The sequence below is a fragment of the Prionailurus viverrinus genome, chromosome D2, assembly GCF_022837055.1.
Source record: "Prionailurus viverrinus isolate Anna chromosome D2, UM_Priviv_1.0, whole genome shotgun sequence".
NCBI lineage: Eukaryota > Metazoa > Chordata > Mammalia > Carnivora > Felidae > Prionailurus > Prionailurus viverrinus.
In genome coordinates this window covers 75,173,558-75,192,887 of record NC_062571.1, presented here as the reverse complement: position 1 = coordinate 75,192,887, position 19,330 = coordinate 75,173,558, and the positions used below count along the sequence as shown (strand labels likewise).

At 40.3% G+C, this 19,330-nt stretch overlaps 1 protein-coding gene across 2 annotated transcripts in view; it reads left to right on the top strand.

The window, feature by feature from the left end:
- The first annotated feature begins 488 nt into the window (after nt 1-488).
- RAB11FIP2 (RAB11 family interacting protein 2) overlaps nt 489-19,330 on the top strand; it is a 42,857-nt gene continuing 24,015 nt past the window's right edge. Inside the window, exons 1-4 of one of the 2 annotated variants that reach the window (XM_047824810.1) lie at nt 494-1,115; nt 6,805-7,247; nt 7,978-8,446; nt 9,155-12,113. In XM_047824810.1, the coding sequence (XP_047680766.1) occupies nt 763-1,115; nt 6,805-7,247; nt 7,978-8,446; nt 9,155-9,188 (1,299 nt within the window). In that variant the 5' untranslated portion in view covers nt 494-762 and the 3' untranslated portion in view covers nt 9,189-12,113. Of the gene's footprint in view, nt 1,116-6,804; nt 7,248-7,977; nt 8,447-9,154; nt 12,114-19,330 lie in introns of those variants that run through there. The other variant, XM_047824809.1, reaches the window with a different exon arrangement.

The window sequence follows — 19,330 nt, the reverse complement described above, 5'->3', positions numbered from 1 at the left end:
CCCGCCGGGGCGGCCGCGTGCCCCGTCCCCCGTCCCGCTCCACAGCCAGGCGACCCGCCCCCGCCCCCGCCCGAGAGGAGGAGCCGAGGCGAGGGGGTGGAGGAGGGAGGAGGAGGAGGAGGAGGAGGGAGAGGGAGAGGGAGAGGTTTGCGAGAGGGAGCCAGGCCGCGCGAGCCGCCGGCGGTTCGTATTACCGGGGTCGGAAGGAGGAGCCGGGCCGGGCCCGCCGGCCTGCGCGGGCGGGCGGGAGGTGCGGAGGAGGCGGGGGCGGCCCGGCCGCGAGGAGGCAGGCGGGGGGCGGGGGGGGCCGGGGGCTGCGAGTTGGGGCGGGCGAGCCCTAGTCGGCCGGGCCGGGGGCGCCCTCCCACCCCTGCAGCCCTCCGCGGGGCCCCGGCGGCCAGGCCTCACCTGCCCGCAGGCCCGGGAGCCGCCCGCCCCCGCCGCCGCCGCCGCCGCCGCCCAGGGCCCGTCCCCGCGGCCGGCGGCGCGTGAAGGTGCGGGGTCCTCGCGGAGGCCTGGGCGGCGCGGCCTGGGGATGGTGGGCCCCTGCGCTTCTGCGGCGGCGAGGGCACCCCCAGAGCAGCCGTGCCCCGGGGCTGCCCCAGCAAAGCGCTTGACAGTGAGCCCTGGCGAAGTTGGGCAGCAGTGAGTCTGCCCGTCGCCGTTAAGTGCCCTTAGGATGCAGCGATTAAGGAATTAGGCTCTCCCTCCGGGAGGGGCACTGCCTGCGCTTGAGAACCCGGTGCGGAGAAAAAGGACAGAATGATGCTGTCCGAGCAAGCCCAAAAGTGGTTTCCTACCCACGTGCAGGTCACAGTGCTCCAAGCCAAAGATCTGAAGCCCAAAGGCAAAAGTGGCACCAATGACACATACACTATAATTCAGCTGGGCAAGGAAAAGTACTCCACCTCTGTAGCCGAGAAAACCCTTGAGCCAGTCTGGAAGGAAGAGGCCTCTTTTGAGCTACCTGGGTTGCTAATGCAGGGGAATCCAGAGAAATACATTCTTTTCCTCATAGTTATGCACAGGTCCCTGGTGGGTCTGGATAAATTTTTAGGGCAGGTGGCAATCAATCTCAATGACATCTTTGAGGACAAACAAAGAAGGAAAACAGAGTAAGTTATATAATTTATTTTGAATTTGGGGGGAGATGATATTTATGGATTTTCTGTTCTTGGAAATTATTTGTGTAACTGGGGCGTTGGTTTTTGGACTGAAACATGACCTAGATTTGGGCACCACATTTGCACACATCTGAAGTCGAAGTAGCCCTTGTGAAGAAATATTTTTTAAATGGAGTCGTTAAGGATCCATTACTCTCATTTTGTGTTTAAGGGAAACATCTTAAATAATTGAATATTTTGCATTGAATTGTAAGTAAATTGGCATTGCTTCACTACTCCTAGGAGGACTGGATCCCAGTGTTGACCAACTAAAACTTCATGTATGTGTAAATTGTTATAATCATTAAACATTACAATTTTCCAGGAATTGAAACATCAGAAAATTAAGGCTTCCAATATCAGGTCACATATTGAACTCTGTCAGAAGATAAATTACCACATTTAGAGCTCAGTATTTCATTGCAGCTTTGTAAACTTGGCCTTTATTTTAGCTCAGCCATCTTTCAGGGTCAGTACAGCTTGATGGAGTCTAAAGCCGTTACAAGAAAAAAAAAATGAAAACTATGTACAAATATTCTCAACCTTCAATAGACACTAACATTTTTCTTTGAATTTACAACGTATTGGAGGGAGTGTATTACTTCAGAATTAGTTCTGTAAAGTCGGCATGTTTAGACTATGTGGAATGTTCTCAGATTGGAGACAAGGGTTCAGTTCTGATGAAGTGATTTGATGACCTTTTCAATACAAACATGACCTTTTACCTGTGACTTTCAAGCTTAGAGTAGATACGTTCTCATTTTAAAAAAAAGGATAATATAATTTAACACTGGATGTTATGTCTCAAGTCGAAAAATAGTAAATTTCCAGAGATAGGTGTACTCACCCTTTCTTAAGCCTATAATTATTCTGGTGTGAGAGACCCTTAAGATTAATGGAATTAATGAGAGAAAAATACAGGTTGAATTTATAACAGGACTTCAAGTTTCCGACGCAGCTTTGGTGTTTGTTTCGGTCATAACTGAAATTTATTTGCCCTTTTAAAAACTTTTTATAAGCGTAACTTTCTTTCTTGAGGTTCGTGTTAATTTCTTACATTTTTAGAACAACCGTGTCTTATTATTTTCTGTACATATCTTCCTGCAGGCTTCTCCTGGTTGCAGTTTTTATTTTTATTAAAAAATGTCTTTTAAATCGGAACTGTATGTAAGATTTAATATACGCAGGGTAAAAGGGTACAGGGATAAGTACTGGGAATGCATGAGGGAAAATGGTAAACGTTTAAGCTCACCAAGAGATAACAGTATTTTAAGAAAAAGAGAAAGGGCTTAAAAAATGTAAAGTTGAATATGTATCAGTGATGTTGATCACTGTTTGATACCTACAAAGTGGTATTCAGTTTCCCCTGAGGAGTTCTTCATCAAATTTAAACTGAAAAAAAGTGGGTAATTAGCAAATAATTTGTTTCAAATCACCAACTTTGGATGACACTCACTCTATAATATTTAAAGTGCTTTGAATGTAAACTTTTAAGCATATTGTAACTTGAAATATTATGCTGCACTTTTGGTACTTTTTAGGTTATCGAATGATGGATTTCAGGCCTTCTCTCCAATAGAAGTTTTCTGAGGGAAAGTGGGCCCAACTGTGAATTCGGAAACTCAGAGGATGAACTAAGCTCTTAAAGTTCCTTCTTGTTGTACTCTTTATCTTTGTCAGCATCCGAATGACAATAAATTTGATCGTAAGCAACACTCTCTTATCATAGTCTCCCTACGGGAATTCTCTATTGGCCACTACATAAAACTGATAAGAACTTTTAGGGGGAAAACGCTTTTAAATGTTATCAACAGGGCTTGTGATGTTTATTGCATGTGAAGCGATTTTCATATGTTATTAAATCCCATTTTCTTTGTGGATAAATGAGGACCACATATTTGATGAGATATCTTTATTGGTAATATTTCTGGGTTTTTAATATATTTAATAGCTTCCTTTTGCAGCACAGCTGTGCACGTGGCACAGTGAGCGATGAACTTGAGCCACCGGTGTATTGCAAGAAAGATATTTAATATTCTGCACAGTGCTGAGCCTTGTCGGCCTATCCCCAAGTGCTTTTTAGAAAACCGGTATGAGTGATGAAGGCCACCAGCTGATTTAGAAGTCCCACGAAGCTGCTGGGTGTGACACTTTTTACTCTCGACGCTGAAGACAAGTATTTGCAGCTTGTCTTCCAATTGTGTCATGATAGGGAGAGAAGCATGAAGGCTAAACTCTTATTTTGCTTATTTTTATGATTTGAAATTAAATGCCTTTTTTTTTCTTTTCTTTTCTTTTCTTCTCTTCTCCTGTCAGGAGAGGGAAAGGGCCTGAGCCAGAACACTTTGAGTGGGGCACGGAAAGAGAACTTCTGTATCTCCCACTTTTACGAGTGTCTGGGTTGGTTCTGGCACAAGATTTAAGGAAATAATACAATGTTTAATAATAGAATGGTAAAATCGTTCATGCTGTTATGTAATATCTATTGATTTTTTTTTTTTTTTTTTTTACAGCAGAACTGGGTGATGTTGATTTTTTTTTTTTTTTTAAATGCTCATGAAAAGTAATAACAATCAGGGTCCCTCGAGTTAGGTATGACTCAAACACATGCAGATTTTAGGACTTTTGTGCGAGTCTGCAGTGCACCTGTGTCCTGGCCTCTGGCACCCTTCCTGCCAATCTTGTCCCGTTTCTGACCACACAGCACCGATTGCTTGGGAATAGTTCCCACATGTGTGGTGGCTTTTGAACATGGGCCTGTGCCCGCTAAAAATTGAACAGAGGCCAGACGCAGTTGAAACCCGGTACTCCAGAGGTGAAAAAAATCAGCATTAATCCACTAAGCCCCAAATGATGTGTCTTCATTTTATCTTTCTGAAGCCTGGGAAAATAAGTACTATCTCTGGAATGATTCTTGAAGGTCTCATTAAGACTTCCCCATTATATCACGTTCAAAGCAGCTGAAGTTATTTGTCATGCCTAAATTTTAAGTTTACATATTCGTTAAAAGTGCTTTGCAGTTTTCTCCTTGGGGCGGGGTGGGGGGAGGATGGAAAATATACTGTATTTACAGTTTGTATTCAAATACCGACTTGCTTGATCCTTCAAAGCTTACCTAAGTCTTTAGGGTTCCCTACCATAAAATAAAACAATGCAACACACGCACGGAATTATAGCTCGGTTGTGTTAAAAATAGAGTTTTAGAAGAAGTATTCAGTAAACATTTATTGAGTGCAAGGCAGACTCTTCAAGTAGCTTACCCTTTAGCAGTAGAAAACCTGTGCTCCCTTCCTCTTTGGCTGTCACTGTCTCTTGATTAAATAGAGTGTTCTATAACATGTGACCAGCCCTGCCTTTAATGTTACTAACATATGTGGTTCATCACATAGGAAAGAGCAACTGTTTTCATGCACATGTTGTTCATCCACTTGGATATTTTCCTTAGTGAACTTTAATCTGACATTGGGAAGTTACTTACCGTTTGTGCCTCAATTTCCTCATCTGTGAAAAGCGGATGTTAAATTAGGTGATTGGTTCGGCCTTATCTCTGAAATTCAGTGAGTTTCGATTACTTCTACCCTCTTCCGTTTATTGGGTTATTGGTTTATTGGTTTATTTTTTTTTTCCCAGATTTGCTTTGATTTGTCATATACATGAAAGGCCTACATGCGTAGGTTTTTTGTCTTGTTTTTGGTATGTTTCTTGCAGAGTGTATTTCGCTTATTTTGTGTAAAGCCTAAAATGGTACAGAATATTTCCCATGTACCCTCCGTCAGAAGCATTTCTCCCCTGTTTAAAATGGCTTTATTAGCCCAAACTGGGAATTAATAACTGGGTATATAACCTTGTTTTATCACCAAGCTTTTCAAGTGCTAAGTTCTGTATTGTTCAAGGTTTTCTATTCCACAGAGTTTATTGCTGTCATTTCTTATTTCCAGTCCCTGTGTCTTCAGATTTCACCATTGGCCTCAAGGGCTTTTCTCAGTTTAGGGTCTCTGATTAAGGCTTTCTGTTATAAAATACTTTATTTTAATAAATTGCTTGCTTTGATGCAACTAAATCTTAATTGGTTGAAATGCCTCAAATTAACGAAGAAAATATTTCTCTTGTGTGCTGCTTGCTAAGATGTGGCTGGTATATACGCTATGTGCTAATTTCCTCTCCTGCCTGGAAAGACCCGTGAACCAGTCTTCACTTGGTGTATGGTAAACATAAGCTTCTTCTTGGGTATCTTCTTAGTAACAAGGAGAGAAAGTACTAATGTAAACTTAGATCAGAGTTCCTTTGTAGCTAAGAAAATGTGTTACACTTTATTAGAGCCGTATTTAAGTACTAACCTGTGTGCGGTTTATGCTTCATTGTTAAGTAATGGGAAAACACTGTAGAAACTTCTTCTAGGCTCGATTTTGCAAATTTTTTTCTTTTTCTTTTGGCTCTTTTCCCTATAGAATGACCACTTGTAACACTGACAACTGAAGACTTTCTCATGGATAAAAGTACTGTGAACAAAACCAAAATAAACTTTGCCTCTTATCCAGTAGCCCCTCTTATCCACGGGGCATCCGTTCCAAGACCCCAGTGGTTGCCTAAAAGTGTGGCTAGTACCCCACCCTAGATACACTATGTTTTTCCCTATATATGTGTGCCTGTCATAAAGTTTAACTTATAAATTAGGCACAGTAGGAAATTCATAATACAACAGAACAGTTGTAACATATGCCATAATAAGAGTAACGCGAATGGGGTGTCTCTCTTCACATCTCTTCCTGTCCTGTAATCATCCTTCTTGTGATCATGTGAGATGATAAATGCCTCCGGATTGAGACGAAGTGGGGTGAGTGATGTAGGCTTCTTGACCTAGCATGAGGCTACCGCCGACCTTCTGAGCAAGTACCAGAAGGATCATCTTCTTCCAGAAGGCGGTTGACCACTGGTAACAAGCCGTGGAAAGTGAAACCGCGGATAAGGGCGACTCCTGTAACGTCATTTGACAACGGGCCGTGCAGTTCGGCGAACTGACTAAAAGCAGGAGATTTGGCCCCAATTAAGAGAATTTTCATTTGGTATTGTTACGGTGGCAATAGCAAATGAAGCAAGTCCATTCTAACAGGAAGCATTTAGGCTTTCTCTTTTCTTCAAAACCCTTACAAGAGTTATTACTAATTGTCACTTCCTACGTTTTACACATTTTTCAGATTTTATTCAGGAGAAGGCTTTGACCCACTTCACAGGGATCTAAATTCACATCACATGTAATTTTCGTGATTAGCAAACTCCGGTGCAGTGGTCTCCAATATCAACAACATTCTTTTAGTAGTTTTTAGAGAAGAAATATTTGGGGGTTGGGGCTAAATATGGATTTGTTAAAAAATGTGATCCTTTATCATTTTATAGTGCTCAAAAGTGGTTTGTATTGATGAATTCTTTCAGTAGTCTTTACCTCAGTGTCTTTTAACCTTAAACCGTGTTCTTGGGCCACTAGCAACATTTACGTCAGATGGACACATAATCACTGTCATGCTTAGAGTGCCTTGATTTGTAATAATAGCTTAGCCTGAAAAGCTATTTGTACATAACAGGCACATATCCTCTCTTTGTGACATGTTACAACCCAGTTTTTTTTTTTTTCCTTCTCTTTAAGGTGGTTTAGATTAGAATCCAAACAAGGAAAAAGAGCCAAAAACAGGGGTGAGATAAAGGTCAATATTCAATTCATGAGGAACAATATGACAGCAAGTATGTTCGACTTATCAATGAAGGACAAAACAAGGTCTCCTTTTGCAAAATTAAAAGATAAGATGAAAGGTAGAAAAAACGATGGGACATTTTCTGATACGTCTTCTGCCATCATTCCAAGTTCTCACATGCCCGATGCCAGTACTGAATTTTCAAGTGGTGAAATGCAGATGAAATCCAAACCAAAAAAGCCTTTCCTTTTGGGTCCTCAGCGACTCTCTTCGGCACATTCGATGTCTGATCTGACTGGGACCCACATATCTTCTGAGAAGCTGAAGTCTGGCACCGCTGGTCAGACACATCTTCTTGGACGCCAGATAGATTCCTTCGGAGCGGTTCCGGAAAGTGGTAAGTGACACTTTCTAATCGTAGCCTCAGTGATCTGAACTACCCTTTTAATTTTCAGAGTTTCACTGAGAAAATTAGAAAATTAAAAATTGCAACTTCTTGATAGTTTTCAAGTTTAGTTATCAAATCTTTGTTGAGTGCTGACTATCCTCAAAATTGATGTTTATTAAAGGCAGAACTTGTCTGCATTCAGCATTGTGGTTATATTAAGTGATAACAAAAATAAGTCCCAGTTGCTTTTCAAAGCCTGCATTCTCTTTCTCTCTCTCTTTTTGTTTTTTTCTTAATTGCTGCTTCTTCAGTCTCGGAAGCCTGAGATGTAAATGGATATTCCATTTAATCAGAAAGTTCCTAGAAGAAAAACCTTGCGTGTGCAGGAGTAGGAAAGTATATTTAATGCTAATGATGAAAAACGTCTTTGAGAATTTATAGCACCATCGTGCCCACCAGAACCTCTGGTTTTGACATTATAGTGTGTTTATATGATTGTTTCTTTCTGAGCTGAGTAAATTACTGATTGTCTAGCAATATGCTAATTATTAATAGCCTGCCTACTTCAGACTGCTATACTTTAGCATTTTAAGATTGTTTTCCGTGATTATTTTAAAGGTTAATATCTTTAAATAGCTAATTGCTCTCATTCTAAAAGCAGCAGTGTGCACACAGAATCTGTCAAGTAGCATGATGCAATGTGTCACTGATTATGTACTAACTACAAAATTGTTTGCAGGAAGTCTCAAATCTCCACACAGAAGAACATTAAGCTTTGATACTTCTAAAATGAACCAACCTGACAGCAGTGTGGATGAAGGTGACTCGTCTTTCGGAAGACAAAATGACCCATTTACAAATGTGACTGCTTCATTACCCCAAAAATTTGCAACACTGCCAAGGAAGAAAAATCCATTTGAAGAAAGCAGTGAATCCTGGGACAGCAGCATGAATTTGTTTTCAAAACCAGTTGAAGTAAGGAAAGAAAATAAAAGGGAGAAAAGGGAGAAAGTTAGCCTGTTTGAAAGAGTGACTGGAAAAAAAGATAGCAGAAGATCTGATAAACTTAACAATGGGGGATCTGATAGCCCTTGTGACTTGAAATCACCCAATGCGTTTAGTGAAAATCGTCAGGACTATTTCGATTATGAGTCAACTAATCCGTTTACAGCAAAATTCAGGGCTTCAAATATAATGCCATCTTCAAGGTAAGCCTAACATGGGGGAAGTTGGGCTATTTTGAAAAATAGCGCCCTTAAAGTATCAAATATCCCTTTAAAAATACTTGAATGTTTTAAATTCCTTTTATTTGACTTGAACAAAATTCTTATCTTATTTTTATAATTAATTATGGAGCCAGGAATCATTGCATACATCTTTGGAATTGAACTTTTTATCTTAGAAGGGGAAAAGATTCTTAATCCCTACCCTAGTCTATTTTCTACTTATGTGAGCCAGAAACTCAACTGAAACTTGTGAAGAGAGCAGCATAGCTTTGATGAGACATGGTGAGAGTGAATCACCAGTGGGTGTTCATTTAAGCCAGAAATTTAGGGGATGTGTTGTGTTTCTAGATATTATTTTCCAGGGATTAGTTCCTGGGCTCTCTGGAGAGGATTAGTGGACCATAGCAACCCGTGGGCTATTCTCTCAGAATAGCTGGCTCATGTTAGGTCTTACTGGTTTTCATACTAGGTGTCACCTGCCTTTAGCAAGTGGCTCTTTAGAAGTAGCTTTTCTTTGTGACTGTTTACTGGAATTTTGTGACCCTTGTGGGTACTGTAAATATATCAAAGTGCATCTATATGATGATTTGTAGGCATGGGAATGCTCACTCTCATGGTAATGATAAAGATTAGGTTTTCAAAATCTGAGTTCTCAGTTATGCATATAACGGTACTTTTCTTATTCCTTAGTACAAGTTGGAACTGCGAATATACCTTTAAATGAGCTTATGGATTTTGCAGAAGTCCACCGTGGAACAGCTGATTAAAAGAAACCTTAAGCAAAGACTAAGATGAATGTATTGGAATCCTAAGCAATTATATATAGAATAGTATCGTAGAGTGTCTGCCATGGGAAATAGAAGTTTTTCCTCAAGGCAGTAATGTCTAGAATGCAGACCGGAGCGGGAACCCTGGCTCGCTACCTCTGTGACCTCTATAAACCTCATCATCTCCATCTTTGAAACAAGGAAAAGAATACCTACCTGGTAGGACTGGGTGATGATAAGTTACAAATCAAGTACATGGTATAAAGCCAGGGCCCAGATAGGGAACCCGTGAACGGTAGCTGTTATTATGTTTTGTATACTGTCATATCATACTTTATTTCAAAAGCAGTGCTTTGTTTTGTCCCACTAGAAGCGAAAAATACAGTGCTAACAAGCACCCGTTTAGACCGTACTCTCCCACCTGTCTTCCGATCTCCTAATGACGCGTTAAAGTAGGCATTTAACATTTTCACGGGAAACGTGTTTCTTTCGTTTTCTTTTAGCAATAAATATTTGCCATGGCTTTAAAAAGTATTGTTCGGTTTTCTTTATAAACTACACTCCAAAGAAATATATTTTTGTCATGTGGTATTAATGTTTTATTGAGTCCGTAGTTTTGTTATGCCGCTCTCAAATATTTCATTTTGGGATTTTACATAGTATATTGCATATATTAAGTCCTAAATTACAGGGGTAAATAGGAATATATTTGCTTCTCCCCACTTTCACTGAACTTCTTTTTATGAAGAAGATAATTAAAAACAACTGTCTGAGATAACTTAGAGATTGGATAATTTACATAATTTTAGAGTCAAGGAAAAGCAAGAAAAATGGGAAATGATAGGAAAATAAGGTCTTTAAATTATGGCAGCATATGGAAAAATAAGTGTCCTCAGCTCTTTAATTGCCCTTTACTTGGGCTATTCACATGGACTGCCACAGATTTGAAAAGTGAGTGTGGCATTTTGCCCGATTCAGGCTTTGTTTGGGCGATTTCAGTACGAGTGCTATTTCTATCAGAATTAGAGTTGTTTCTTGATATATGCATAAAACGCTCGCAAGCATTTAAAAAAAAAAAACAAACAAGATTTAAAAATTTTATTTCTCTTCTCCCTATTCTTTGGGATGTCAGGCATGAGGATAACAACCATCCAGGTTCCTGGGAAGTTAACCTTTCATCTGTGTACAAACCATGTTTGTAAATGTAACACATTTGGAATAAAAGGGTTGCGGGTTGCTCTAATTTATAGTGTGAAGGAGGATCGACTATAAATAGATCTTGGAAAAGAAAGCAGTTCAAACTTCCAGAAAGCAGCTTTATCTCGAGTGGAATTTGGAGAATACGGTCAAGGTAGTTATGTCGTTACGTAACAGTATGGTCCTGTTTCTCGTCCCGACATCAGCCCTCAGTGATAGGAGACATTTTAGATTGCTCACATTAATATCTCCACCGAAGGCCCTTTGGAGCTATGGACTCCTATCACTAGGACGTGTGCTGCAGGTTATTTTTTTCCAGTTGTGCTAAATCGATCTGTTTAGAGTCTCCTGGACTCTTGGGACTAGTGTCTGCGAGAATGCTGAGCAAAGTTGAGGGTAAACTGGGTAGCTGTGGAACTGGATCGTGTTCTTTGTGGTATCTCTGGCTCACCTGTGATGGCAGGTGCAGGGAGGCCGTGGTATTGCCCTGCGTGTGCATAGCGTAGGATTAAAACTGGAAAGGACCAAGGAACACTTTCTTAGACATCAGTTTTTCTTAGTAAAAAGTGAAATCCACCTGAAGAAAGCACCTTGTAAACCACAAACAAATAGGTATTTTGCTTCTGTTCTTGGAATAGGTCCTACAGTCTTGCATCAAACTGATAGGAGAAATGAATCAGGCTTTTTGTGGGATTACTCCAACAGAGAACGGGGGTTCTACGCTTGTCCTCGCAGTCACTAACTTGCAGTCTCTTTCATCTCCCTTCCCCTCTTCTCGGAAGCCCGGCCTGCTCTTTCTAGGGAGGTGGAGAGGGTAATTGATCCGTGTGCTGCAGCATTTTCTTACGTAAGTCTTCCTTTCTACGGGCCTCCCATCGTTCACTGATACAGGCTGGTCACTGTTGTCCCTCCCGCCGCCGTGGACAACTTGAGGGCAGTGCCCACACGGCATTCGTGTTTCTGCCCCGAGTCTCCAGCCTGATGCTTGGCAGGTAGCAGGTGTTAGAAAAAAACATTTTTGAGTGAATGAATACAAAGCTTGGCAGACCGGTTTCCTAAAATGTGCTTTTATTCCTTCAGTCTCCTCTTCCAGCCCAGGGTGGGCTGCAGAGATCGAGATCTTCTGGGACGTGGAAGACAGAGCCACAAAGGCAGATACGTGCATTTTTTTGTGTACAACTAAGCATTATTCAGAATCTGAGTGTGTTTAAAGGACTCCTGAAATGTAATATTCATACCCTAAATAGCACATTTTCTGGAGTTTCGTAAGAACCCAGTGTTAGGCAAGTTACCAGCTGTAATGTAATAACCCCAGATTTCAGTGGCTTATCACCTATCACGGTACAAGCATACAGCTCCGTGTCGTTGCCTCCTGACTCACGATGCCGGGGACGAGGGAAGCCAGTGTTTTGCTCCCTGCAGCCGTTCAGCGCCACCCTAGTATTCTGGAACCAGGCTCCTCCTTTCTTGTGCCACCATTTACCACCTTGTCTCCCAAGGTCAGGCGGCAGGCAAAGCGAGCGGAGGCCCCCACGCAGCACGCTTTCATGTGCCAGGCCTGGCCGTGCTGTACGTCACTTCTGCAGATGTCCCCTTGGCCAGAGCGCAGTCACGTCCCAGCCTCAGTGCAGCCAGTGAAGAAATCGGGCTCAGCGATGGACCCGGAAGAAGCTGAATGGGGTGCGGTGAGTACACCGCATTGACTTTGTGGTCTGTGCCACTTCTGAAAAGTCTGGATGCCGTTGAACACTTGGCATGCTGCAGAAGCGCCTACTGCACGTGGACTGGAAGGTGTAGTTGGAATTCTTGTCATTTTCAGGAAGATGTTTCATCGCTTTATGATGGGTATCGAGTTATCTGTGATTTAAAATTGCTACGCTTGCTTTTTTTAATTATAAATCACAGGTGCTTTGGCATCATCAGCATCAACTAATGTGTTGTGTGGTTAACTCCACAATTCGTAAAGTCGTGCCTGTTTGCATCAGCAGTATATAATTTTCCGAAAACGAAAAACCCCTGTGTGTGTGTTGCACCATTTTTAAATAATCTGTTCACAGCCATTTCTTCTATGACACTGGGCCGGTCTTCCAGTGGAATGTGGAAGGGGTGGGTGTGTTCAGCACACATGATGCCCTTTCTTTTCAGACGGACGCAGACCCTTAGTTAGGTGGGGACATGTGACGAAGTTCTGGCTTAATGAAGAGTTAGCCGAAGAGATGTCGACCATCTTCAGGTCTGTTCGCGAAAACGTACTGGATAGTCGTCAACGTACTGTTGCCTCTCTTCCTCACTACCTTAGACCAGGGCGTTGGCAAACAAGGCTCGGGGGCCAAGTCTGGCTCGCTGCCTATTTTTGTAAGGAATGTTTCAGTGGAGCACAGCCTACCCGTTGGTTTATGGGTACTTTTGTGCTACAGTGGTAGAGTCAAGTAGTTGTAACAGAGGCTGTATGGCCAGGAAGGCCAAAGCCAAAGGTATTTATTATTTGGCAGTTTACTGAACTAGTTGGCGGAGCCCCAGGCTAACTGAGTGGAGATCTTTGAGAAGGGCAGAGCCATAAGAGAGGGGCAGCCTGTGTCCCTGAACGCGTGTGGAAGGCCACCTAACGAAGCATAACTGGTTAAACCTTGTCTGAATGATACATCTTTACAATATTAAGTGAACTGCAGTTTTTGCATTTATTTCTCACAACCCTTAGCACTATTATTAATCGTTAGGGCACAGGGGCCATGGTAACTTTGCTGTGCTTAAAAAGCCTAGTTGAAAAAAGTTTAAGAACCACTGATTTGTAACACCAGATCCAGACTTCCTAAGCTACCTAAGCTTCGTAACAGCTATGCTGAATTCTTCTTTTGTGGGTGCCCCACAGCACCTACATCGGTGCACATCCTTAGTGCTGATCATCAGGGGCTCCTGGGGACTTCTTTTCAACTTACAGTTTGTTGGGTCCTATCTCATACTGAGTTAGGATCTTTAGTGGAATGGGCCCTGAAATAAAAATCAACATTTTTAAGACTTAACCACTGATTCTCAGTCAGGTTTAACAATCACTAATCTAAATTATATCATGTATTTCCTAAGAGCTCAGTAAGTACTCATTGATGAATAGGAATGAGGAGTCCTGTTGGTGAACTCATAGTTGAATAGGTGACAACGTCATGTCAGTTTTGCTGACAGGGCCTTCGCTGAGGTGGAGGCCAAAGTAAGGAGATCAGCTTGACTGTAACAGGGATGTGGAGAGGACTATGAGATTTTGCCGAATAGCTAAGACACATCTAAATCATGGTAGGCATTGAAATGTCTGACGGTTTAATATTTATGGCCTCTGTGCATGATTTGTTTCTCAGGGTTCAGGTAAAACCTAGGCATCAGTAGTGACGAACAACACAAAACATGCGTGTGTTTATACGCTACCTGTAATAACTTGAAGAGAAACTCTGAGATGGGTGTTCTTCTGAGCCTCCATGAAAAAGTGTAGGATTGAAGAACTCTACCCAGTCAAGGGAATTCGTTAAGGAGAAAGTTCGTTGGGTATGTCTTATTCTGAAATTTAAAAAAAAAATACACAGTCGATAATATAAGCGTACCCTGTATGGAGAGCTGATGTTTGATGTTAAGAGAGGAAGCTCGTCGGAGAGCAAGAACTTACGGGAGGTATTTTTAGTGGAGAATTTCGTTTTGGGAATATCCTTCCGTTTGTGACTCACACAAAGAACATGCTTTCCCCTCATTATTTTTCCGCCTTACTGTAGTTGTGAATACCATGTGGCAAAAAGTTGCTCTATGTTCACTTAATGGTATGTTTTATAATATCATTTCGGGTGTTACTGATTTTATTGGAACATATATGCATGGATTTCCATTGACAGTATTTGCTGTGGAAAACCCTGTGTGCCCTTTAGCTGTTTCTTAGGACAGTGCAGAAATAGTGTCTGAGATCAAGAACTCCTATCTATCACTAGTATTTTATAATTTTGCATGACAGAATGCCTTTTACTTTTGGGATCACATTGACCTACTTCCCTTTCTCCCTTCTTTCTTTCCTTAACTAGTCAATTCCTGTCTATGGTTGTATCATACCTTTCTTAGAAGGTATAAAAAATTGTTACCTAGAATGTATATTTAAATGTGTTTCTTATTTTCACAAATCACCAATCACCATAGGCTTATAAGCGTGTAATCATTATTATGGAGTTGCAGAACATGTTCATGAAAAAAAGACTGTTTACTAGAGGCCTACATTTTGATTTTAAAAAGCTATAGCGAACAAATGCTCCTAAAGAAATAATCCCATTCATGGTTTTAAAATCTTCATTTTTATAACACTCCTTATGGACCTTTTGTCCCCCTCCCGTGTGAATTTACAACCCAGTCTTTGGCGTGGTAGACCTTAAAGTGCATGAGGTTTATTTTAATAGCAGTATTTACTTTTTGTTTGTCTAATATTAAAGATAATTTTGCCTATTATTCATGACAGGCTATACACCTTTTACATAGCTGAAAACTTGTAGCCTCATTTATGAGACAGAAAACAAAAACTTTTGAGGTGATTTTTAGAGCCACTAATCCATTAGTGTCCCGGGATTTGCAGAATGTATCCAATGAAACAGTGACTGGGAGCACGGAATATGCAATATGATGAGTTCCCTCAACACTAACTAGAACTTTCCTGCCGAACTCCCCAGATGCCACTTGAAACTTTTTTTACCCTTTGTCATCCTAATACTCATTATAATAGCTCTCATTAATTGGTACATTTCCCGATGGGTTAATTTGCAGATACCGACCATGCCATCCTTTTGCTAACTCACTAATGCAAATTGATATTTATAGACTTCAAAATTGAAAACAAAAAAAGCTCCATAACAAAAAAAGACGAAACTTTGTTAAGTTGTTGTTGTTGTTGTTGTTGTTGTTGTTATTTTGAGCTGAGAGATTAAGATACAGAGAGATTTTGTAAGAGAAGCAAACCAGCCAAAAAAATCCACAAAAACTACTGTAGGCTAATAAACTGATGTGAAAATTTCTCAATTTACAGCACTTGACAGGTGCTAAAAGAAAAGCATCTTTAATTTTAATGTGTTGTTAGGACCTCTTTAGAGAGACTGTACAAGTTATTAACAAGGTCCTCTGAGACAGGAGACGGGTAATTAACAAGACCTATGGAGATATAGTTTAGGTAATTAACGAGCTCTTAGGCACTGGACACAGGATAACACGGCGAGTCCAATAGTTAAAGAGAACAAGTTGTTATGATATGATCAAATACAAGATATAGTATATAAGTCCCCTTGAGATTTCTGATAGGAAAGTATTAAGATTATATTCTAGTGACCCCAGTGCACCAAATTTTGTAAATCAATATGTAAATTTTAATTTTTAAGATAGAATTTGAGAGGATTATTTCTTTGTAAGACCAACAAGCAGGGAAGCTTGCTACATATAGATTAATAATCTTTGTTAATCGCCATTAATGAACCTGTGCATTATGAGAACAATACATTGGAAAGACACAAATGATATGATTCTAATTGTTTTAGACATTTGCTGTTCTGTTTAGTCTTTACCTGTGTCCTGTCGGCTAAAATCGTCTATTCCAAATTGACCTTGCTTTCCTCATTCCCTTTAAAGCTCTCAGGATCAAGGCCAGAAAGGCAACTGGTTTTCACCAGTGTAGCTTTTATATAATATGCACAGGTCCCTCCCGTCATGCTCTTATGGTACTTTCTAGAGATTCCCAATTTCAGACATTGGGTGCGGCCTGCATAAATTTGAAATTGTTGGGGTATGAATTGATTTTTGGTTCAGAAGACTCCCACAATCAGCAGACCTTTATTATAAACATGTTATACTCTGAAGATTAAGAATAAAAAGAAAGCCCTTGCAGGTCTCCTGATTCATTCCATTGCCTCCTCAGGGTGACTAATCCAGGCCTTCCAGATGATTTACTCTAAATTTCAGATCTGAGAATCAAATGGTATTTTCATTTGCATTATTTCTGGATACTTACTATATACAAGAAACTCAGAGGTTATCAAGGTATAAATCCTGCTCTTAGAGTTCATAGAAGCAGGCATGTACGTATTAGGTCTCAATTCCATGCTAAGGACTGGACATTGTATAGGCACTGGGGAACCGTGAAAGATATTTAACTTAGGTCGTGATAGTATCAGAGTAATTATCTTAGCTAGCCCTGGAGCTTGGGGGACTCTGGTGGGGACATGAATGGGAAGGGGGAGAAAAGCTAGTTAGAAAGTTAGAATGATTGTGGGGGCGAGAGTTGGTGGAGATTACTTGGCAGTGAGGTTGGAAAAGAAAGGAACGTCTTGGAGATGTTACTTTTGTATGCAGAGGTCTGGATGGTGGGGGGTTGGTAAAACAGAAGAAACAAGGATCATTCCAATGGTATGTTTTTCATCAGTGTCTTAAATTTGATGAAACACAAGTTACAATGGTTCACCTTATGAATTTTCAAGTTTGTGATGGTGATAAAGCAATACACATTCAGTAGAAACCATACTTCGGAATTTTGAGATTTGCTCTTTTCCTGGGCCTATGAAATGCTGTAGGATCCTCCGTCATGAGGCTGGACAGCGGCAGCCACCACAGCTTGTGGTCAGCCACTCGATTACGAGGTCAGACAACTTAACAACCACTCTGTACCCATACAGCCATCCTGGTTTTCATTCTCAGTATAGTAGTCAATAAGTTACATGAGATATTCACCACTTTATGATAAAATAGACTTCATGTTAGATGATTTTGCCCAACTGTAGGCTCATGTAAGTGTTCTGAGCCCATTTAAGATAGGCTAGGTTAGGCTAAGCAATGATGTTTGGTAGGTTTGGATTATTAAATGCGTTTTCAACTTATGGTATTTTCAATTTATGATGAGGTTATTGGGCCATGACACCATTGTAAGTCAAGGAAGATCTATATTACAACAATGTCAGACCTAGTTTTGAATCAAAGTTGACATTTTAGTCTTAATGGAGAGGTTCAAGTTTTGGGGTTTTTTTAATGAGTTGCTATTTTGTTTATTTTAGAACTTTATTTTAGAAATTGAAATCATGTGTTCTGAGTTATTGAAGACAAGGAAATTAGTATCAGTAATAATAGTTCTTGAGATTTTGTGAATACTGAAACACACTTGGCTTCTTTGAACACAACAATGCAGATTTCTGTAATTGCTTATGGATTTAATGCATTTAAAGTGTGTTCACCTTAGCATTGTAATGACTACATGTACTTCTCTCCAGCGGTTTTGAGTTTACCAAATCGTTTCCTTGTTGGAACCCTTTTGTTTGTTTCTTTCAAGAGAATAACTTCTGTTTCTTTCATACTTAGCCCTTACTTCTGCATACACTACTTGTCCAGGCCCCTGCTTCTGTGTTTAGAACATTTTCTTTTGCGCCACTATGACTAATGACCTCACCCGTGGCTACTTCTTGCCAAAACAGTAAAGCTTTGACTTTTGAAATACAGGTACTGTTTTTATATTTTAATATATGGTAGGAGTGTTAACCTGTGGCCAGGTTGTTTTAAATAGCTGCCGATGATAGAAAATAAAGCAACTAATCTGATTATGAAACAATTTCCTTTTTATACGTTTAACTAGTTTCTAAGAATATTAGGATCCAGATATTTGACATTTGTCTCCTTGAACTTATATTTTAAGAACAAATTATTGTTCTTTGATTTGATGTGTTAAACATAATACAATACTACTATATAACATAATACAAACATTAACGTGTGATATATAAATATTGCATGTTAAATATAATATGTCATACATCAGATAAAAATGTGTGTATTTAATGTATTTATTTTAATCTTAGAAACCTTTCTGGCAAAAGTGCTAATACCACTTAAATAGCAATTACATGAGTCAACTTGGCCTGGAGTAAAACGTAATTCACCAGTTTTTAAAAATTGTTGTAACAGACATGTATATGTAGCTCTACTAGGGCTAAGGGTGGGTGGCTTGAAGATAGAATTCATAGTGGACTAAAGTCCTAGTAGCCACGCAAACTAGGGAGAGGGATATGTAAGCAGTGACCCATAGTCCAGGCAGAATGAACTGTGTGTTGTTGCACACGGAGTTCACGATAGACAAAAGGTAGACGAACACTTGGCTAGAAATTGGGAAGTGCTTCCTCAAGGAAGAGGCCTTTGAGCTTAACCTCGGCCATCAAAAATGATTTTGTAAGTTGGGGAATGAGTGGAGAGACAGTTATGTTAGTAGCTAGCAACAAAACTCATTGAAAAAAAATGCGAGACACATTTTGAAAGGATATTTGATAAATAGTGACTGTATACTGTTAACTTCATTAGCTCTTTACTAACTACTTGGTAATTCTGCCATTTCTTTTTTTAGTTGGAGTCTTGGAGCTATACTCTATGTCTGTCATTCCCTGCCCGGTAGGTTCCTGAGGAAGTACGTTTGCTACTTCAGGGGACCAAGGAGCCAATTAGCCAGGGCCCTGCAGCAGCCCTGCGTTAAATATAAGGACCTCTTTGTTGTGGATCCTGGAGGGGGAAGGGGGGGGTGGGTTCAGGTTCATCACATGTTTGATGCCTAGAGGTAAACAGTATATTTGTTTCATATAGATTTTTTTTCCATTTTCAAAGAAATTAAGTGCCCCGCATTAATGAAAAATGGAAATCATACTGCACATAATTTAATATTTGTTTCAGAACGTATTATGTGATTACCTTCTTCCACTCAAAGATTTTGCCGGGTAACATGAAAATATAAATGCGGTAATAGTAGAATATTCTGAAGAGAATTTAGGAGAGGTACTAAGAGTTCAAATTTAGGCCTCAGGTCTGGATTGAGACCTGTATGGTCTTATTTAAAGCCTTTCTAAGCCTTATGTTTTTCAGCTGTAAAATGGAA